Genomic DNA, 22,500 nt, shown 5'->3' on the forward strand with positions numbered 1-22,500 from the left:
AAATAAACATAATATTACACATTATTTCTGCACACAATGACGAGAATGCACAAGTGAACTTGAACTACGTTACGTGCCATTCATTCAGATGTTGATGTTGTGGACGCGCTCTTCCTGGAGCAACTAAACTCAAATAATGCACAATGTTTTATTGCAATATTGTTCTCTTTATAATGTTGTGTAATATGAGAGTCCTGCCAATAGTCATTATTAGTCGTGCAGTGCCGTTTGAGCTGGAGCTGATCACGCACTACAGCGCTAACTCAGGGATGCCTCCAATATAAGATAACTCAGATATAGATCGGCATACACAAAATAAACACAATATTACAACTTACATTTGCACAAAACAAAGGCTGCGAATGAACACGCAAACTAAGTCATGATGACGGTGTAAAATGGTCCCAAACAAAACTCGCTCGCTGTGTTGCGCGGTTGAGCAGCGCACGCATGAACTGCTTAATCAATGATCGAGAAGTTGTATCGATTAAATGTATTATCGACAATTAATCGATCGCCGATTAATCGTTGACATCCCTTCATGTAATATTCAAATTTTCTGAGATTTAGAATTTGGGGTTTTCATAAGCTGTGAGCCATGATCATCAAAATTATAACTTTTGCACGATATTCACATTTTTCTAGTTTCACCTGTATATCCCACGTGCACTTTTATGATGGACAGATGCAGTTATGATGGACAGATAAAGATTAAATAAATAAATAAGAATAAATTATGTGTACTGTCCTAGACTAACTGGGACTCGTCACAGCACTGTTAGCTTGATTGCGTTTGTTGCTCTCCTCATTTGTAAATCACTTTGGATAAAAGCATCTGCTAAATGATTAAATGTAATGTGTGTGTGCGTGTGTGTGTGTGTGTGTGTGTGTGTGTGTGTGTGTGTGTGTGTGTGTGTGCAGATCGAGCAGGTCAGTCAGCTGGCGGCTCTGGTTCAGGCTCAGGTGGAGTATCATCAACAGGCCGCTGAGATCCTGCAGCAACTCTCCAGCAAGATGGAGGAACGGTCAGCTGACACACTCCCATCATGCACCTGGGTCATCACATGACACGACTCTCCACTGAGAGAGACACTAGTTCACATTAAATCCAGAGTACACGCTGTAGATGATCTGATTTACCTGTAAAAAAGTATAATAATAATAATTTCATAGCCTGTTAACTGTCAGTTTTTTAATCTCATATTTTAGTAATCATCATAAATTAGGTATCAAATTAAACACTCAAAATACTTCAAAAACAACTTTAAAGATATCAACTTTAAATTCGGAACACAGCTTTGATTCTCTAACAGTTTTAGAGTCTAAATTATTTTGTAATATATAGATTTTGTATAAAATAAATTAAATTTTGAATTATAAATGTTTGTGTGTGTGTGTGTGTGTTACAGGATAAAGGAGACGTCCAACAAACCGCGGAAGGAGTTCATCGCTAAACCGCGCTTGGAGCTTCACCTGCCCAGCGAGAATCACAACGGAGGAATCAACTCTGCCAGATCACCTGCGCGCTCACCAGGTACACACACACACACGCACACACACACACACACTCACACACACACACACACACACACACACACACACACACACACACACACACACACACACACACACACACGCACACACACACACACACACACACACACACACACACACACACACACACACACACACACACACACACACACACACACACACACACTCTCTCATGCTGTCCTCCTGTGTCCCTCAGCTCCGCTGGATCAGCCGTGTTGTCGCGCGCTGTACGACTTCGAGCCGGAGAACGAGGGCGAGCTCGGCTTCAAGGAGGGTGACATCATCACCCTGACCAATCTGATCGACGACAACTGGTACGAGGGCATGATCAACGGCCAATCAGGGTTCTTCCCCATCAACTACGTGGACATCCTGGTCCCGCTGCCCCACTAGGCTCCGCCCACTCCGGTTCCAGCCTCGTTAGGCTCCGCCCACTCCACTCCTGTCTCATTAGGCTCCGCCCACCCCGATCTGTGCTACAGCTTCACTTCCTGTTCCTGTGACTCGGAGGATGATGATGATGATCATGATGAAGATTACAGACATTACGGAGTCACGTCTGAGTGGAGAAACAGTGCTCTGTGTGTGTGTGTGTGTGTGTGTGTGTGTGTGTGTGTGTGTGTGTGTGTGTGTGTGTGTGTGTGTGTGTGTGTGCGCTCCTGGATTCACGGTGAATCATGAGTCTATATATATATTTCTCGTGTTCCAGATTAATTTATTTGTACGTGTCGCTTCACTCTCAGCCTCACTTAAGATCATCGCACATGGAGTCCGATATTTTTGTACGTTAAAAAATAAATACGCGCACACGTTATGTCAATCACGCTTACACACTGCCTGCGAAATTTTCCGTAGCAAGTATTTCGAGGGTGTTTAGAGCCACCGAATGGCAAATAAGGACGGCCTCCGTGTGCAAGGGCCTCAACTCCAGCGCTATCCCAGCATGCCTTTAGGGAAGTTCTGGACCGAGGACGGGTTCTTCTTCTGCTGCCGGAACAGAGTCACTGCCGATACGTTCACACGTAAACTAGCGTCTGCGCTCAGAAGCACACGCTCCTCCTCAGAGTGTCCGTCTCGTGTCCAGATCTACACATTCCTAAATCAAGACACATTTACTGGAGAACAAGCGTGACGTTTACATGTGAAGTTGAAATGTATGAAAGTGAAGCGAGTTTCTGCTTAAAACAAGAACGAATATCCAATATCTGCCGCCGGGGTTCTGCTCCTCAAGCTAATGTTTGTGAATGCTCAGTGCAGATCTCCTCGGGATATCTAATTAAAAAAATAAAGGAATTGACCGTTCGCAAAGCCCCGGCCCCCTTAGTTACTGTCGCTATGCCCGACAAGCCACGCCCTCTCACACACACCATGTTCTCACACAGTGAACAACACATCGCGGAGCAGAGAGACACTGACACACACTGACAGACACAGACCAGATTACTTTTGATATTAAACAAAGTCTCAACTTTCAAATTTGGCCATTTTTTAAAAGAAATTTAAACAATAAATACAGTTTTGTGTCTTTAATGTGTGTGTCAGATCCTCAGTTAAAGCCGCTCGTGAACCATCATCTCTTCTTCTAGTTCATTTATAGCATCAGATAAACATGAATGAACATCAGAAGGAATGTTGTTTTAACCGCGGAGAGACGTCAGTACACTCCGCTTCTCACGCTCAAATCCTCCAGCGTTAGTCTACTAACTCTCCTGACAAAATGGCGGATGGCGAAGTATGATTGGTCAGATCACCTGTCAATCAAACTCCCTGCGAAGGGTCAATTGCGATTGCGACGTTTGGAGTTAAATTTTTGTTTTAAAATTAAAAATTAATTGCGAAATTGCAGAATTCTGAGTGCAGATCTCGGGAAAAATGTTTCCCCCGCCGATTGAATATTAGATATTTACGCTGGACAACAAGATAAAAAATGGGACCACGTTACAGAACGTTAGTTACTGTGTCAACTACCAACGAGCGATACTCTAGTTACAGTTTTTATTAATCTTTGCTAATGTTCACACATACAACTCTTGATTATCAGCTCATGTCAGCTCAGGTCCATTAGATCATATGAACAGATGCTCTTAGTAAATGTGGAGATTAATATGAACTAAGATCAATAGATAAGTATTCTTCATGGTTGGTTGATGTCGGTAACTAGCGTGAACTGAAGGAACCGCTGTAAAGCACAACTCAACAACACTGAGGCAGGAAATAATGTGTTTGCAGTGTGGCTGGGTTATTTACTCTTCTTGTTCGAGAACTACTTATTGTTCATAATTTCCAGAGAAATTTGAAATGCAATACGGATATTGAGCACAAAGCTGGTTTGTTACTGGTCTAAACTGGCCAACCAGCACTAAAGCAGCTCCAACTGCCATTGGAAACCAGTTACCCTCATAAACTAGCTTTCTTTGATCGTAGATGTTTCCTAAAGTCTTATTTTTGAAATGATAAGTGGTATTTCCACGAATGCTAAGTGCGCTGGTTATTAGCGTACGGTTGTGTGTGTGTGTGTGTGTGTGTGTGGTGGTTTCCACGGTTTACTGTAATGCTAGTTACTGCTGTGGTAGTTACGTGATGTTCGTGAGCACTGAGACTGAAGGATTGACTGCCGCTGATGAACATATAGCGTATAATGGCGTCTCGCGACTGAAGTGTAGCTGCGTTAGTTGTTTAGTGGTTAATATGGACCATGTTCTGCACGGCTCGCGCTGTGTGTCGTTTGATGCCTTCAGCGTCTTCGGCTTTCGTCTGAAACCGTATGTCGATCGCTGCTCGCGGGCAGTGTAAAACCAGTGTAAAGCTCGTTTCTGCCGCGGGATTACAAAAAAGAAAAATGTAATTGCGACTTTTTATCTCACACTTATGATTTTTTTCGCAGAATTCTGAGCAATTATCTCGCAATTCTTTTTTTTTCTGCCACCGATTTTTTTTTTTTTTACAATTAATTGCGCCTTTTTATCTCATATTTATGACTTTTTTCGCTTTATTTTATCTCACAATTCTTTTTTCTGCCATGGAATAAAAAAAAAAGTAATTGTGACTTTTTCAGAACAAAAAAAGTAATGGCGACTTTAGTAGTTAAAATAGTTTTTTGTAAATTAAAAAGTAATTGCGACCTTTTTCAGTCAATGAAAAAAAAAAGCAATTTAAAGACTGTTAATATCATGATTAATGGCTTTTTCACAGAATTCTGATTTCAGATCTCGCAATTTTTTTTCGCCAACGGAATAATTCTTTTTCAAATAATTGCGACTTTTTATCTCGCAATTATGACCTTTTTCCGCGGAATTCTGAGATCAGATCTCACAGCTCGTTTTTGTCTGCCATTGAAAATTGTTTTAAAAGTAATTGCGACTTTTAATCTCACAATTATGGGGTTTTTGCAGAGTTCTGAGAGCAAATCTCATAATTAGTTTTTTCCCCTGCCAATTATTATTTTTTTAATGAAAAGGAATTGCGACTTTTTTGCCGTAACAGAAAAAAAACTAAATAAGTAATTGCGACTTTTAATCTCATGATTAATGTCTTTTTCACAGAATTATGATTTCAGATCTCGCAATTTTTTCTCGCCAATGGAATAATTAAAAAAATTTAAATAATTGCGACTTTTTATCTCACAATTATGGGGTTTTCGCAGAATTCTGAGAGAATCTCGCAATTCGTTTTTTTCCCCTGCCAATTAAATTAAAAAAACATTAAAATGGTAATTGCGACTTTTTATCTCACAAATATGACTTTCAGTCTCAGTTTATATTAGAGCCGTGCGATATGGACAAATGCTATCACACTTTTTTGAGCAATTTTGCGATTTTATGCAAATATTTCTTACACACTTGTCTGTATAATTTTTTGGAAGCCAGATTTTTTTACAATAATTGCGTTTAACTGTTGCACTTTTGCAGTTTAAAATTGAAAAGAGTCTGAATTATGAGATAAAAGGTCAATTTCCTCTTTCCTGTTGTTAGTTTAGAAAGCTGTTATCTCGTATGATAATAAGTTATTTTGGCCGGTTCGAAGCGCAGCCCAGATTTCTGTGTTTGATGTCAATCAAATATTTACACTGATGAGGATTTACAAGTTATTGTCAATTGTAAAATACATCTGTACAAATGAAATGTATATCTCTGAATTCAAATTATGCTATTTATTCTTTTTTTTTAACCTTCTGAGATTTTAAGTTAATAATAATATAATTTAACAGCACATTTGCATGTTCACGGTTCTCTGATGTCGGGTAATGGTCACATGACATGCAGCTGAACACAGTTCTTCCCAAAGTACGGTAATGAGAATTCAGGATTAAACGTGTTTACTTATCATGGAAATATTGTCACAGTGCAAAACATCTTAAAACAGACATCATTTTTTTAAATGTAAAATATAATTTCTATAGTTATATTACTATAATAATGAAATATAACCCGGGCATTTCTTTAAATGATGCATCAATAATTATTAATATGGAAGGTCATTATTGTCACGTCTTTGTAATTCATAATTTTGACACAAAAAGTTGTAGTTGTGACGATTATGAGATGAAAAGTTGAAATTATCACTTAAAAAGTCATAATTATGACAAAAAGTTGAAATTGATAATTAGTTATAATTATGAGATGAAAAGTCAAAATTCCTTAAAAAGTCATAATTGACAAAAAGTTTAAATTATGACAAGTCATAACTGTGGTGAAAATTAGAAATTCATTAAACATTAATATTTGTGACAAAATATAATAATGACATCATAATTATGATAAAGTCAAAATTAAAAAAGTCATAATTATGACATAAAAACTTTGATAATTTTTAAAGTCATAATTTTTACATGTTATGCCATTAACCAGATTCACCAAAGCCTGAGTGGCATAAAGTTGCTTCCACAGTCATTCCGAATCAACTCTCTATGGTTTCTAATGGATCTGATGATTTCATGAAACATCTGCAGTGTTATTATTGATAGTATTATCACAGATTTCCTGTCAGTCACTTCTGATATGGCAATAATTCTGGAATCACACACTTCGTGAGCTCTATATGAATATATATATGTGTATATGAATATTATCTGTGAGTGTTTGAATGGCAGTACACGCGTGTGTGTTTGTAGGACGTTGTGCACGTGATGTTGATGTTCTCACTGCAGAGATTGGCTTTATGAATGGGTTATTATAGTTTGCCATGTTCCTTCATGTATTGCTCTGGCTGCAGTTTCTGTGCTGGACGACACGTGTACCGCTTGATGTGAGAATAAAGCTTCTCCTGCAGGACTTTAATGCAGCGCTCGAGTCCTATTACTGGACATTTAAAGTCCCCCTCTGGTGTAAATCATGTGTAAGTTCATAAGTGGACAGCATTGCTGAGTATTTTCTGCTTAAAACTGCAGTGAACCAAAGACAGTCTCAAACACACAATCGCTGGTGTTTCTGACGTCACACACTACCTTGACCAATCAGATCAACGTGTGATCGTCAACCAGTGGAGCTCTGAGTGAGTGGAGGCGGGGCTCATTTGCATATTCATAGAACCGCACATACTAAATGAGGCAAAGGTGTAGAGTTACATTCAAGATATTGTAAGACATTTTTCAAGGAAAAACCTTTTAAATATAATTTTTGTGATCAAAGAAGACTTTTAAGAGATATAATTATTGACTACAGGACTCTAATACTAGAAGATCCACCAAAATGTTCTTTGTCAAAAGTCTTCATCATTGCAGAGTTTTATTAAATTAGATTGTGCTGGTTTGAACCCTGAGAGAATTTTTTTTTATTCATCTAAAAACTTAAAAAAAGTTAAACCAAATATAGTTTTAAGCAAAAAGTAAAGTGTAAACACCTGATAAAAACAAACCAACAATTATTGGACATGCACAAAATGACTGTTTTGTGTCAGAATGCATGTTTTTAATATTTTTAGACCACAAAATATGATCCATATATATTATATAAAAAATATCTTAGTATCTGTAAACAAAGTTTTTTGTACTCACTTGTAATACTGTTAAATGTATTTAAATCCAAATTTTACTTTTTCAAATATTTTATTATGTACTTCTAACGTAGTTGGCCTCAATCTATCTTGTATTTACTCAAATCCATTTTTTTTTATTTATAGTAATCAATTTTTGTATATTAATCGTATGCATTTGGTCATTAATTTGTACATTTTACAAAGTCAAAATTATGACAAAGTTGAAATGACATAATTACGAAGAAATGCCAAAATATCACTGAAAAAAAAATCATAATTATGACAATTTCGACTTTTTAATCTAAAAAAATAATTAAAAAATCATTTTTTCTTGTGGCATAAATATAGTAGCAACATTTTAAGTTTCCCCTTATACTTACACTACAGACATGCCTTGCAGATCCAGTATAACAGTTCTGAATAACACACTAATATACCCAGTGCCTTACACACACTGAAATAATGCAATAAACAATAGAAGACGTGACAAACCATATTTAAAAGAAAAGCCCAGGGAATTCTGGGAATGTCAGTTTACACTGTACATTATGAGCATTAGTTATTTTTTACATTCAAAAAAATTGTACATTTAACAGTATTTTACTGTAAAATTACATCAAATGTTTCAATTTAGAGTAAGGGAATTTAACGTTAACAATCATATATTCTTTAATGAATGAACATTCCCTTAACTTTGTTAGTCCACCGGAACGGTTCATCAGTCGAGCTCAAACCTGCATCACCGAAACCTCCCCAAGACCAGAGAAAACACACACACTATCAAAGTCTTTAAAAATTTATTATAAAAACGCCCTTCTACACATTACAGGATCAACCGCTAGACGTGTACAAAAATAAAAACAAATCTAAAAAGAGATCACTTGCGTTATTGCTCGAGTCGTTAAACATGTACAAGATGGAAAACACAAAATAAACCCCGTGGTGACGCGGCATTACTCGTCGTCGTCGTCGTCCTCCTCGTCTTCATCCTCGTCCTCATCCTCCTCTTCCTCGTCATCATCGTCGTCGTCCGCCTCGGGCTGGACCTTCTTAGCGGAGCCGGTCGGTCGACCTGGCGCCTTCTTCGAGGCTCCGCCCCCTGCGCGGTACGCTGCCACGTCCTGCCAATCAGAGAGAGAGGTCAGACACTGGACACGCCCACCTCATTACATAAACATGACCGCTCAAATCAAACGCCGCTTGATGACAATTAAAATCACAATTTATGCACAAGACGAATGTTTTGTTCACATTGTTTACTTTCAGTATTTAAAAACAAAACATGCTATATATTAATAAAACATCTATATGATAAAACTATTATGCATTTCAACTTATTTTTGATACACTTGAATGTTTTATACATATATATATATATATATATTAGTGCTGTCAAATCAATTAATCGCAGCAAACTAGTTTATAGAATGCGTGTGTGTGTATATATATATGTGTGTGTGTAAATATATGTGTGTGTGTATATATATATATGCGTGTGTGTGTGTGTGTAAATATATGCGTGTGTGTGTGTGTAAATATATATGTGTGTGTGTAAATATATGTGTGTATATATATATATATGTGTGTGTAAATATGTGTGTGTGTGTATATATATATATATGTGTGTGTGAGTGTGTGTATATATATATATATATATATACACACACGTGTGTGTGTGTGTAAATATATGTGTGTGTGTGTGTAAATATATGCGCGTGTGTGTGTGTAAATATATATGCGTATATATATATGTGTGTGTGTGTGTAAATATATGTGTGTGTATATATATGTGTGTGTGTGTGTAAATATATGTGTGTGTATGTATATATGTGTGTGTATGTATATATATATATATATATGTGTGTGTAAATATATGTGTGTATATGTGTGTGTAAATATATGCGTGTGTGTGTGTGTAAATATATGCGTGTGTGTGTGTGTAAATATATGTGTGTGTGTGTGTAAATATGTGTGTGTGTGTAAATATATGTGTGTGTGTAAATATATGTGTGTGTGTAAATATATGTATGTGTGTATATATACGTGTGTGTATATATATATATATATATTTATGTGTGTGCGTGTAAATATGTGTGTGTGTGTAAATATATATGTGTGTGTATATATATATATATATGTGTGTGTATATACGTGTGTGTATATATATATTTATGTGTGTGTAAATATATATGTGTGTGTGTAAATATATATGTGTGTGTATATATATGTGTGTGTATATATATATTTATGTAAATATATATGTGTGTGTATATATATGTGTGTGTAAATATGTGTGTGTGTGTATATATACATGTGTGTGTGTGTATATATATATACGTGTGTGTGTGTGTATACCATATATATATATATGTGTGTGTGTGTGTCACACAAAATGTATAAACTAAAATTACACTTATAAATAATTAGCCGGTACACTATAATTGAATAGTTAGCTCACCTTCTCGTATTTCTCGCGCAGCTTGGCGGCCTTCTGCTCGAACGGCACGCGGTCCTTGATGGTCTGCTTCGACCACCGCTCGCCCAGCTTCTTGGCGGTTTCCCCGATGGACAGGCCGGGGTTTTCGCTCTTTATCGTCGGCCGATACTCCGCGCAAAAGACGAAGAAGGCAGACCTGCGCAAAAAAAAGAAAAACCTGTCAGAAATCACCGAGACGTGCATGTTAGCATGCGGGGTGTTAGCGCGCGGGACGTACGGCGGGCGCTTGGGGGCGTTCGGGTCTTTCTTCTTCCTCCCCGTCTTCCCCACGCCTTTGGGCGGCACGTAGGTCTTCATCTCCTTGTCGTAGCGAACTTTGTCCACTTTAGCTAGGTCTTCAAACCGGCTCTTCTCGACAGCGCTCAGCGCCTGTGGACATAGCAACGGTTAGGCGGACGATTCAACGACACGCGGGCGCGACTCACAGACGCGGTTGCTCACCCTCCATCTCTCGGAGCATCTCTTGGAGAACTCGGAGAAGTTGATCGGCACGTCGGGACTCTTGCGCTTGTGCTCGTCGCGGGACGTCTGCACGAAGTACGCGTACGCAGACGTCTTGCCCTTGGGCTTGTTCACGTCTCCTTTCACCATGGCTGATCCGCTGGCGGAAAACAACAGCGTTACTGGAAATCAAGCGTTACACACACACAAGTACATCAGAAGCAGCTGGCGAAGATTCATTAGCCTAATATTGACTAGTCTAGAATCATTTATCCACTGTTAATATACTAGGGCTGTAAACGATTAATCGAATCCAAAATAAAAGTTTATGTTTACATAATATATGTGTGTATTGTGTATAATTATTTTGTATATATAAATACACACACATGCATGTATATATTTGAGAAATATTTGCATTTATATATTTATATGATTTATATTATATATAAATAGAACTATTTGATATAAATATATTTTTTCATATATATATATATATATATATATGTAGTATGTGGTTTTTAAAAGTAAATAAAAGAGTTTAACTTGTGAAATGAGTGCATTATATCGGATATCAGTCATTTCACAATTCAAATGATTTTCTAAAAACAACATGCTATATATAACGCAAAACATTTAACGTTAAAATCGTGCATTTTCAACCAGAACTAATCCATGCCTGCATTTCAACGAAACTTTTTAAAAATACTATTCAACGTCTGTGAGCATTTAATGGCTGATTTCCGATGTAACGTTAATGCAACAACTCAAATACAATATCATTTTTATTCGCTAAAAACGCATCGCATGAAAAATCAATCCACAAAAATGCAATGAGCGGATGTAAATAAAAATAAGTCGCGCTGAAATGCGAGCATGCGTAAACGAGTTCTGGCTCGAAAATGGCGAATTTAAATGTTTTTAAACAGTTGCTCGGAGGCTTTTGTTGAACAAAGATTCCTCCATTTTCTTTCCCGCCTATTTCCTTCCATGCACCCCACCCCCTACATGATTAATCTCTCTCCGAACACATGAAATCATCCATAAACCCGAGATTAACTCGATACACGCGTGAATCGGGTCTCAGAGCGCCGTTACTGACCCGAATCCCCGTTAAAACACGGTAACTGCGCGCGCGCTCCGGTTACAGCACAACACAAGCGCGCGCGGACTCACGCAAACCGTCTAAAACCTCTTTAAACCGCAATCAGTGTCTAGTTTTAGTATCGTACGTGTGGTATTATAGTAACGACACACGTTTAAACACGAAAATAAACGTTTAAATCGATTTAAAATGTAGTTTTCTAACCGAACAAACCTTTTCTTTCTTCTCAGCAAAACAGCGCGAGCCTCTCCTCAGTTCTGTGTCTCCCACGTGATTCCTTATGCTGCGTGTCTGCGTGACGCACATAACATACGGCACCCTGGGCTCGGCGCCTGATTGGTCCAGCTTGTGAATAGAGTCGTCCAATCATCGAACGCTTCCGCAGCGCTGATTGGCTGGACTGAAACCCTCAGCGGTTCGAAATGTTTGGAAACTGAACTCACAACAACGAACGGATTGACCATTTAAATATATAAATTATAGTCTAAATTATTACAATAATTATCAATTATTATATAATACAAATTATCTAAACTAATATAAACCACACGTTTGAAATCCCTTCGCCTTTGTCCATATGGTTACCCAACTCAGGAAAGCTTGTATATAAACGCCGGGAATGGTTTTATGGTTTTATTTCTTGCAGCGGCTAATGTGTTAACCTAAACCCGATTTATGATCGCGAAAATAAAACACAAACACCTACAGATTGTTTAAAGTGTTTCTGGTGTAATGTTTCTCCGCTCAACGTGGAGGCGCAACAGCGCGCACCCCCGATCCACGTGACCTCACGCGCACGCGCTGAAGAAGAGCGGACTGGTTCAGCGCGCGCATCTCAAGTTGCGATCGCCGTAAATATGAGTATTTTTGCGAGTTTATGAGTATTATATTTTAGTTTATTTTAACGCGACAGTCACCGCGGGAGTGTGTGCTCGTGTAGACGGATGGAGGAGTTTCTAAAGCACTTTAAAACCCACAGCAGAGCGGTACATCTATTTCATTCTGTATAAGTCACACACTCCGAGCTCTCTGTCAGATGTTTATGCTTCTGTATTGGCTTTATGGTTTTTGTAAATCATAATTATGCAATAAATTGAAATTATGACGTCAATAAAATTTTAAATTACGACACGAAACACCATAAATGTCATAAAAAGCCATATTTTGTACACTTATGGTCGAAATTATGGCATAGAAATATATAATTATCACATAGACAGTCACAATTTCGACTTTAGTATGTCATCATTTCGACTTTTTAAGTCATAATTTTAACTTAATATGTTATTATTTAGACCTTTAATGTCATAATTACATTTTACCAAAGCATGATTTTTTTCTTATGTGGCTAAAACGTGCTTCCATAACACACACACACACACACACACACACACACACACACACACACACACACACACACACACACACACACACACACACACACACACACACACACACACACAGACAGAGAGACACACACACACACACACACAGATAGATAGATAGATGGATAGATGGAGTGTGTGTGTATTTGTGTCTAGTCATGTGACCCTATGTGTAACAGCAGTTGTGTTTGTCCAGTGATGTGTGTGTGTGTGTGTGTGTGTGTGTTTCAGGATCAGCGCTGGCTGTGTGAGGTGTTCGAGGTGATGATGATGTGTGTGTGTGTGTGTTTCAGGACCAGCGCTGGCTGTGTGAGGTGTTCGAGGTGATGATGATGTGTGTGTGTGTGTGTGTGTGTGTTTCAGGACCAGCGCTGGCTGTGTGAGGTGTTCGAGTGTGTGAAGGAACAGCTCTATCCGCTGCTCGACGCGTCTCTGGGTGTGTGTGTGGAGCGTCTGTCTCTGGCTGTGGTGTCGAAGGTGCAGAGAGCCGTCGGCTCGGACCTGCCCGTCAGCTACAGGTGTGTGTGTGTGTGTGTGTGTGTGTGTGTGTCCATCTGCAAAAAATGCTTTTCTTACTCAGTACTTGTGTCTTGTTTCCAGTCTAAATATTTAAAACCTCTTACATCAAGATGCATTTACTAGATGAGTGAAAATACATACGATATTAAGTCCTGTTTTTCGGGGAATTGATCAAAATTAAGTGAGTTTATATTTAAAGGATCAGTTCACTTTTAATAAAACTTGTGCTGATAGTTTCCTCTCCCCGATGTCATCAAGATGTCCATGTCTTTCTTTCTTCAGTGGAAAAGAAATGAAGGTTTTTGATGAAAGCATTTCTCCATATAATGGACGTCAATGGGCCCCAAACGGGTCAAGGTCCAGATGACAGTGTCAGCGCCGCTTCAACGGGCTTTAAACAACACCAGACGATGAATACGGGTCTTATCTAGCGAAACCATCGTCATTTCAAACATAAATAAACAAGTTTAAGTTTTATAAGCACAAGCGCTCGCCTTGCTCTGTTCTGTGATGCGCGTTCGTGACGTCACGTAATACACAGTTACGCTGTAAAGGTCGCGCTTCTGTGAAAAGTAAAACATTTCTGTCCTGACGAAAATGTTCTTTTAGGCTTTTTAATATTCCAACACCAGGATACACACACGAGATGGGCATTTTAACCGATAAACTGACACAAAGACATTTGAATATGTGTGTATGGTCCTCCTTCTGCACATCTGTAAACACTGACTCGTCAAGCGTGACCTTTACAGCGTAACTGTGTATCACATGACGTCACGAACGCGCATCACAGAACAGAGCAAGGCGAGCGCTTGTGCTTATAAAACTTAAACTTTTTTATTTATTTAGACCGTATTCATCGTCTGGTGTCGTTTAAAGCCCGTTGAAGCGGCGCTGACACTGTCATCTGGACCTTGACCCGTTTGGGGCCCATTGACGTCCATTATATGGAGAAATGTGTTCATCAAAAACCTTCATTTCTTTTCCACTGAAGAAAGAAAGACATGGACATCTTGATGACATCGGGGTGAGTAAACTATCAGCAAAAGTGTTTTTTAAAAGTGAACTAATCCTTTAAAAGTTATCTGGCAATGAGGTCAGAAAAATAATGTTGTTTCTGTTTGAATTGAGATGTAAGAGTGTTTAGATATCTGGCCTGTAAACGAGACAGAAGCACCGAGTAAGAACGCTCTTCTTCATGTCCGCAGGTGTGTGTCGGTATCGGAGCTGAAGCGCGCGCAGAGAACCGCTTGCTTTAGCAGCCTCAGCTGGAGCTCCGCCCACTACAGGGAGAGCGCCAGGGGGGCGGAGCTATTGCTGCCTGAACACAAGCCACTCCCCCGCGAACACCTGCTTCTGATTGGCTCTCTGTGTGACGGGCGGGCCAGCGGCTCGAGTGACGGCGTGTGGCGGGTGAGGGACGCTGGAGGGAGTGTGTCCTGTACGGTGAGTGTATATATATGTGAAATGAGTGTTTAATTTTATTGATAACACAATCTTTTCACACATAATGAACTCCCGTCTGCGTCCCGTCTGATGGAGATATAGAGGCATTTCTCATGGATATGAGTGTGATATTGCTCATTAATATCCAAGTATATGATCCAGCTTTCATATATTCATGAGAATAAATCAGTTTGAATAAGGAAAGCGATATCTTTTATCCTTTCAATGGTTAAAGTTTCCACAGTCATTGCTTGTGCTGCTCTTTATTTGTTTTATTGTTTTATTTTTATTTATTAATTTACCTTTTTTAGAATTTGAAATTTAACCCTTATATAGGCATCAGCCATTACATATTTAACACAGTAATATCCTATACTAAACATTGACAAACTATATATCATTTGAAAGCTTACAATCTCTAGTTTACATATTTGGTGACTGATTTATAAAATACACTTCAGAGGAGCCGTAATTTATCAATTTGCAACAAGAATATGTTCACACTCCTGAGGCGTGTTCAGACCTTTATTTTGAAATAGTGATGAACATGAAAAATCATGAAAGAATGGTAGAAACCTCAGTTTGTTTTCATGCCAAGAGCTCAAAAGATAGCATCCGTTCAATTCTTTTAGAAAAAAAGGTCTGAAAATGTTTTAAATATAAAGAAAACAATAATAGATTCAGCATTAGTGATGTGCGGCGAGCTATAATGCACATACGTGATCTTCTGTGTTTCTTAGAGGTTCAAAATCTGCCAAACTTCCAACACTACTTCTGAATAGGATGTCTAGTTCATAAATTGTATGAAAAATTGTAAAAATAATGGTTCAGACTCAAACCACATATGGAGATGGAGACGCCCTTATATGGGCAGTGATGTCCACTAGTGGAGAAGTGTGGTACTGCGCCCAAACTACATCTCACTGAACGCTCATTCTCTGAGATATCAACCTAACATTAGAAACACAACTTGTTCAGACTTTTGGCTTTGATTTGCATTTTAAGAGTCCACCAGGTTTTGAAAATATATATTTTATATAAAATATGAATAATTACATTTTTAACATTGTACATTTTCATAAACTCAAACTTCTATAACTTTTTTTCTGCTTAACTTTCTTAATTTATTTCACTTCTACAAAATTCTTCCCAACGTCTTCTTTAAAACAAGACCAATCTTAACATCTATATTCCAACGCATTCTTGAATTACAACCATTTAAGTTCGAAATGTGCATTTTCATGACTATTAAAAAAATATCATGTGATGGGTCATGTGACACTGAAGACGCTGTGTGTGTGTGTGTGTGTGTGTGTCCAGATGCTGACGTCGTCTTGTCTCTGGCTGGGGAGGCTGATGCTGTTTCCCACATGGAACTACATCCCCCAGAATGCACCTGAAGCGGGTTACCTGGAGCTGATCGACGCTCCGGTGTGCGTGACCCTGGAGGCCATGGCCTTTGACCCCGGAGGATCGCTGAGTGAGGTCATCGGTGTGAGGCGGGCGGCTGAGCTGCTGAGGCAGAGGTGGGGATGAGATGATCACAGGAGATCTGGAGAAACGTTTATATAAGCGGTGATGTCTATGGCAGGTTCAGAAAGTAACGTGGCGCTTTAAATAACGTGAAGTGTCCATCGTTACCCCAGTAGTGGAGACTAGAGCCTGTGCTAAACGTGTGTTAGTCACTGAATCATCCACTCAACTAGGGATGCACATTATCGATTAATTCATTCATCATTAGTTGATTGACCTTATCGATCGATTAACGATTAACTGATAAGCGGCTATTTTCCTGAGAATGTAAATTTCTCACGGTATCAATAGTGTCTTTAACATAAAAAGCCAAATATTGCTTATACTGAATAAAAATGCATGTTATATTGCTCAAATGATGTTTTATAGTTGTTTAGGGATGTCCATTTTCACAAATTCCCATGATCGATGGATGAATGTTTCAATGACATTGATTATTTAATTATCAAATATAATGACTACTATACACCGTGTCACCAGCGCCGCCTCAGACGCAGAGTGTGTGACTGGACGAGCTCTCCCTGAACACGGCAACTAAACCCAATGCATTCACAACCATTTAACACAATAGTGTTCTCATGTTATGTAATATGTCAGTCCCAAACTATTCATCGTTATTATTAGTCGTGCATTTCTGCTTGAGCCGCGCGCTGGATGAAGGCTACCGTTAAACTGGAGCACTTAGTTTGCTAGCGCGTTATTTAACTCAAAGAAACGCATCCTATATGAGATTCATCAGATATATTCTAAATAAACATAATATTACACATTATTTCTGCACACAATGACGCGAATGCACAAGTGAACTTGAACTACGTTACGTGCCATTCATTCAGATGTTGATGTTGTGGACGCGCTCTTCCTGGAGCAACTAAACTCAAATAATGCACAATGTTTTATTACAATATTGTTCTGTAATATGACAGTCCTGCCAATAGTCATGATTAGTCGTGCAGTGCCGTTTGAGCTGGAGCTGATCACGCACTACAGCGCTAACTCAGGGATGCCTCCAGTATAAGATAACTCAGATATAGATCGGCATACACAAAATAAACACAATATTACAACTTACATTTGCACAAAACAAAGGCTGCGAATGAACACGCAATCTTAGTCATGATGAAGGTGTAAAATGGTCCCAAACAAAACTCGCTCGCTGTGTTGCGCGGTTGAGGAGCGCACGCATGAACTGCTTAATCATGATCGAGAAGTTGTATCGATTAAATGTATTATCGACAATTAATCGATCGTTGATTAATCGTTGACATCCCTTCCCTCAACCGATCGTTCTGTTAGTCGTCTCTTCAGAACTGTGGGATCTGTGTTTTACTGATAAGAAAGGTTGATTGTGGATTTATGGTGTGAGGATCAGGTGTGTGTGTGTGTGTCAGTGGGCAGGTGTGTGTGTGTGTGTGTCAGGTGTGAGGATCAGGGGTGTGTGTGTGTCAGTGGGCAGGTGAGCGCGGTGTGTCCGCTGCTGCTGATCGCTGTGTGTGTGTGTGTGTGTGTGTGTGTGTCAGGTGTGAGGATCAGGGGTGTGTGTGTGTCAGTGGGCAGGTGAGCGCGGTGTGTCCGCTGCTGCTGATCTGTGTGTGTGTGTGTGTGTGTGTCTGCTGCTGCTGCTGATCTGTGTGTGTGTGTGTGTGTGTGTCAGGTGTGAGGACCAGGGGTGTGTGTGTGTCAGTGGGCAGGTGAGCGCGGTGTGTCCGCTGCTGCTGATCTGTGTGTGTGTGTGTGTGTGTGTGTGTGTGTCAGGTGTGAGGATCAGGGGTGTGTGTGTGTCAGTGGGCAGGTGAGCGCGGTGTGTCCGCTGCTGCTGATCGCTGTGTGTGTGTGTGTGTGTGTGTGTGTGTCAGGTGTGAGGATCAGGGGTGTGTGTGTGTCAGTGGGCAGGTGAGCGCGGTGTGTCCGCTGCTGCTGATCTGTGTGTGTGTGTGTGTGTGTGTCTGCTGCTGCTGCTGATCTGTGTGTGTGTGTGTGTGTGTGTCAGGTGTGAGGACCAGGGGTGTGTGTGTGTCAGTGGGCAGGTGAGCGCGGTGTGTCCGCTGCTGCTGATCTGTGTGTGTGTGTGTGTGTGTGTGTGTGTGTGTGTCAGGTGTGAGGATCAGGGGTGTGTGTGTGTCAGTGGGCAGGTGAGCGCGGTGTGTCCGCTGCTGCTGATCGCTGGGAAGCGCTTCTTCTGCCTCATCCTCAGTGACGGAGGGTCTTCAGTGCCCGTCTTCATCACGGTCAGTGTTCAGAGGAGTAAGGGTTAGGTTAGGGGAGTAAGCTACACACACATCCTCAACACACAGTCTGATGAATCTCTCATGTAACTTCCCTCTTTAGGAAGCCAAGCACCAGTACTGGAGGCAGTGTGCGTGTGTGGGCCAGAGTGTGTGGATGTCGTCTCTGCGTGTGTGTTCGCTGCAGGGTCTGGAGGGGCGGCGTGTGTTGTCCGACAGCTGTCAATCACGTCTTCATCCGCACGAGAGCTCAGAGCAAACAGACACACACACAGACGCACACACAGACGCACACACAGACGCACACACAGACGCACACACAGACGCACACACAGACAAACACACAGACACACACACAGACACAGACACACACACAGACGCACACACACCCCTGCCATCAAGCTCCGCCCCCTCAGTCAGAGTCAAACGCTCCACACTCATCAGCTTCAAGGTGAGGCTACACAAAAACTACACAATTGAAGGGGTTCATATTTTGAACTAATATATTAAATATAAACTGCTAAATACTATATTATATGTTTTTGTAATTTTTGTATTTTAAATGACTAAATTACTGTTTGCTATATATTTTTTTTAATTATTATTAATATTATTTTATAGCCATATTGATATATAATCACAAAAATGTAGTCAAATTGGTGGAAATAACATAATTTAAAAGAATAAAACAGATAAAATAAAGCAGGATACTTACATTTCACACTCGTAAACAGAAAAATTCCCTTTAATCAAACAGGTGTGACCTTTAACCTGTGCTGTAAACCGTGTGTTTGATTGACAGGGTACAGTCACGAAGATTTTGAACGCAGAGGCGGGGCTTTATGAGATTGACAGGCAGGTGGGGCTTTGCCTGGCCTATCAGCCGGCTCAGAAATGGGGCGGCGGCTTGAGGCCGGGGGCGGAGATCCAGGTGAGTGTGATGTCATCAGGTGATGTGCTTTATTCACTCTAGAAGCCAAATAAATAAAAAATCTCAAAAATATGCTAAAAAATATTCAGAGTTATAAAGTGTGTGTACGCCAGAACCTGCGTTTTAATTTTAAAACTTTTTCTCCCGCAGCTTCACAACGTCCACTTCACGTACCACGCTTCCCCGTTCGCCCCGCGAGTCGTGCTGTGCGCGTGTCTGCGCTCCAGCGTGCAGATCAGCGCCTTCAGCCGCCTGAGGTCAGAGGTCGAGGCGCCGGGGTCACATGGGCCGCTGCAGCGCCTCCTGCTGGAGAGGAATCTGGGCGTGTCGCAGTATCTGTGGCTCTGCTACTGCCACAGCGCCGTGAGCGAGAGGTGACCACACACACACACATCAGTGGCTGATTAACATTGATGACAGGAATTAACGAGAATTGCGATGCGGCTTATTGCGATGATCAAATATCAATCAGTGCATGCGCTGTGAGCTCCAGAGAGGCGTAGCACTGTGTGTCCACACGCGAGCAGCTCGTGCTGCAGGGTCTCAGCCTCTGTTCTCAGTGAACGCTTCGAGGTCGAGTCGCTGTAGAAGAAGAAGAGAAGAGAAGCTTTAAGGCTCACCATGGTTTTCCGTCGAAATAAAAACTTGGTGCTTTATGTTTTAAAAATGAAGAAATGAACACAGTTATACATATTAGTATTGTCGTTTTATATGGTTATACTGTAAAATAAAATTCCTATTCTATTTCTTATCTGTCTTTTAAATCACAATTATATTTTGCTCGTGCAGCTCTACTCAGCTCTAAACACTGTGGCGTATGGTGTGTGTGTGTGTGTGTGTCAGGTTGTGTCCGCGCTGGGTGAGAGCGGAGCGAGTGTGTGTGGTCGCCGCGCGGCTGTTGGACTTTGTGTGTGAGGCTGGACAGAAGACGCAGAAAAAGAGGAACATTTACAGAGAGATGATACAGGAACCGCACAAGTGCCCTGTTACCACGGTAACACACACATATACCCTGTTACCACAGTAACACCCACTCATGCCAGTACCATGATAACACACTCACATACCCTATTACCACGGTAATACATCCACACATATACTGTTACCATGGTAACATAGACACACCCTGTTACCATGATAACACACTTACACATACCCTGTTACCACAGTAACACCCACACATACCCTGTTACCACAGTAACATCCACACATACCGTTACCACGGTCACAACTCACACATACAGTGTTACCATAGTAACACACAACACCCCCTTTTACCACGTAACACACACAAGCCGTTACCATGGCAAAAGACACACACACACACACACACACCCTGTTACCTCGGTAACACCCACACATACTGTTACCATGGTAACATACACATACCCTGTTACCACAGTAACACACTCACACACCTTGTTACCATGGTAACATACACACATACCCTTTTACCACAGTAATGCATCCACACACACTCTGTTACAATGGTAACACACTTACACATACCCTGTTACCACAGTAACACCCACTCATGTCGGTACTATGGTAACATCCACACATACTGCGCTACATTTACATTTACATTTATTCATTTAGCTGACGCTTTTATCCAAAGCGACTTACAATTGCTATATATGTCAGAGGTCGCACGCCTCTGGAGCAATTAGGGGTTAAGTGTCTTGCTCAGGGACACATTGGTGTCACAGTGGATGTGGATGTGTCCCCCCCCCCCCCCCCCCCCCCCCCCCCGTTACCACACACACACACACCTTGTTGCCTCGGTAATCCACACACGCACACACACACACACACACACTGTTACCTCGGTAACACCCACACATACTGTTACCATGGTACAATACACATACCCTGTTACAACGGTATCACATCCACACATACCCTGTTACCACGGTAACACCCACATATGTCGTTACCATAGTAACACACACATACTCTGTTACTACGGTGACACACAAACCATGGTTATAAACACATACACTGTTACCACAGTAACATGCATCAGTTAATTGCTAGGGGAAAATGTATATAAATCTTTGCAAAAAAATGCAGTTTGATGGGTTTTTTTCCACAAATGATTTTTGATGCACAAAAATCCCCCCCCTCCCTCTCTCTCTCTCTCAGTACTGTGTGTGCTGGCCGTCGGTGGCGCTGTGGTCAGTGAGAGAGGTGTGTGAGTGGATGTGGCGTGAGGTGTGGGTGTCTCTCTCTCTGCTGTCTCTCCTCCCTCCCTCAGTGAGTCACATGACGTCGCCGGAGCTGAACGCTTCGCTGTCCTGGTCCACACACTCGGTCCCGCTCACACACACACACTCGGGCCCGCTGCTGTTACTGGGGGTTCTGGAGCTGGACTCCACCCGTGCCACGCTGCAGCTCCGAGACCAGACGCACGCCCTCGACTGTGTGTGTGTCCAAACCGGCCAATCGGGAGCCATCGACACAGCCTGGCTGGGTAATCACACACTCACACTCAACATGAATATTATTATTACAATTTACATATTACTGTGTTTTATGTGTTTATTTTAATTTTTTTCATGTTAGTTAAAGTTAAAGGTGCAGTGTGTAAATGTTGCGCCCTCTAGTGGTGAGGTTGTGAATTGCACCCAAAGACCTGAATGACTGATAGATGTAATAAAGTCTGCTTCGTTTACAGAGACTGGTAATTCTAGAGATCGACAGGATAAGAATGAAATGTACTAGAAGATTGTGCTTTATCAAACATGACACATCATTCATTATTACTGCAGAATATCACTTTATCACATTTATGCAGTGAGGAAGTTTTTTAAAGGAACACGCCGACTTTTTGGGACTTTAGCTTATTCCCCGTATCCCCCAGAGTTAGATAAGTCCACACACACCCTAAT

The 22,500-nt window shown here is 40.7% G+C and overlaps 3 protein-coding genes across 7 annotated transcripts in view; 2 read left to right on the top strand and 1 right to left on the bottom strand.

Annotated features, from left to right (window-relative positions):
* The window catches only part of sh3gl2b (SH3 domain containing GRB2 like 2b, endophilin A1), a 27,897-nt gene extending 21,037 nt beyond the window's left edge, over positions 1-6,860 (top strand). For 2 of the 3 annotated variants that reach the window (XM_079589504.1, XM_079589503.1), the window contains exons 7-9: positions 922-1,025; positions 1,410-1,534; positions 1,751-6,860. In XM_079589504.1, the coding sequence (XP_079445630.1) occupies positions 922-1,025; positions 1,410-1,534; positions 1,751-1,947 (426 nt within the window). In that variant the 3' untranslated portion in view covers positions 1,948-6,860. The remainder of the gene's footprint in view (positions 1-921; positions 1,026-1,409; positions 1,535-1,750) is intronic. The other variant, XR_013794960.1, reaches the window with a different exon arrangement.
* Positions 6,861-8,307: 1,447 nt separating this feature from the next.
* On the bottom strand, positions 8,308-12,011 carry hmgb2b (high mobility group box 2b). 2 transcript variants are annotated; one of them, XM_079589510.1, is made up of 5 exons: positions 11,784-12,011; positions 10,466-10,647; positions 10,242-10,393; positions 9,986-10,160; positions 8,308-8,648 (listed from the first exon to the last, which is right to left on the bottom strand). In XM_079589510.1, exons 2-5 carry the CDS (start codon positions 10,613-10,615, stop codon positions 8,481-8,483), a joined length of 645 nt encoding a protein of 214 aa, XP_079445636.1. In that variant the 5' UTR covers positions 10,616-10,647; positions 11,784-12,011; the 3' UTR covers positions 8,308-8,480. The 2 variants fall into 2 exon arrangements, with proteins under 2 accessions (XP_079445636.1, XP_079445635.1); XM_079589509.1 differs by having other exon boundaries at positions 10,466-10,625; positions 11,784-12,006.
* Positions 12,012-12,141: 130 nt separating this feature from the next.
* Positions 12,142-22,500, top strand: part of ctc1 (CTS telomere maintenance complex component 1) — a 28,420-nt gene continuing 18,061 nt past the window's right edge. For both annotated transcript variants that reach the window (XM_079589459.1, XM_079589460.1), the window contains exons 1-11: positions 12,142-12,556; positions 13,249-13,278; positions 13,319-13,473; positions 14,683-14,920; positions 16,241-16,446; positions 18,549-18,681; positions 18,782-19,129; positions 19,481-19,609; positions 19,760-19,983; positions 20,453-20,603; positions 21,755-22,082. In XM_079589459.1, the coding sequence (XP_079445585.1) occupies positions 12,515-12,556; positions 13,249-13,278; positions 13,319-13,473; positions 14,683-14,920; positions 16,241-16,446; positions 18,549-18,681; positions 18,782-19,129; positions 19,481-19,609; positions 19,760-19,983; positions 20,453-20,603; positions 21,755-22,082 (1,984 nt within the window). In that variant the 5' untranslated portion in view covers positions 12,142-12,514. The remainder of the gene's footprint in view (positions 12,557-13,248; positions 13,279-13,318; positions 13,474-14,682; positions 14,921-16,240; positions 16,447-18,548; positions 18,682-18,781; positions 19,130-19,480; positions 19,610-19,759; positions 19,984-20,452; positions 20,604-21,754; positions 22,083-22,500) is intronic.

Source organism: Phoxinus phoxinus (genome assembly GCF_949152265.1).
Source record: "Phoxinus phoxinus genome assembly, chromosome: 18".
NCBI lineage: Eukaryota > Metazoa > Chordata > Actinopteri > Cypriniformes > Leuciscidae > Phoxinus > Phoxinus phoxinus.

Coding starts and splice junctions, on each gene's coding strand:
- hmgb2b (XM_079589510.1), bottom strand. CDS start 10,615: ATGGTGAAAGGAGACGTGAACAAGCCCAAGGGCAAGACGTCTGCGTAC. Junction 10,394..10,465: donor GATGCTCCGAGAGATGGAGG/GTGAGCAACCGC, acceptor CTATGTCCACAG/GCGCTGAGCGCTGTCGAGAA. Junction 8,649..9,985: donor TGCGCGAGAAATACGAGAAG/GTGAGCTAACTA, acceptor TCTGATTGGCAG/GACGTGGCAGCGTACCGCGC.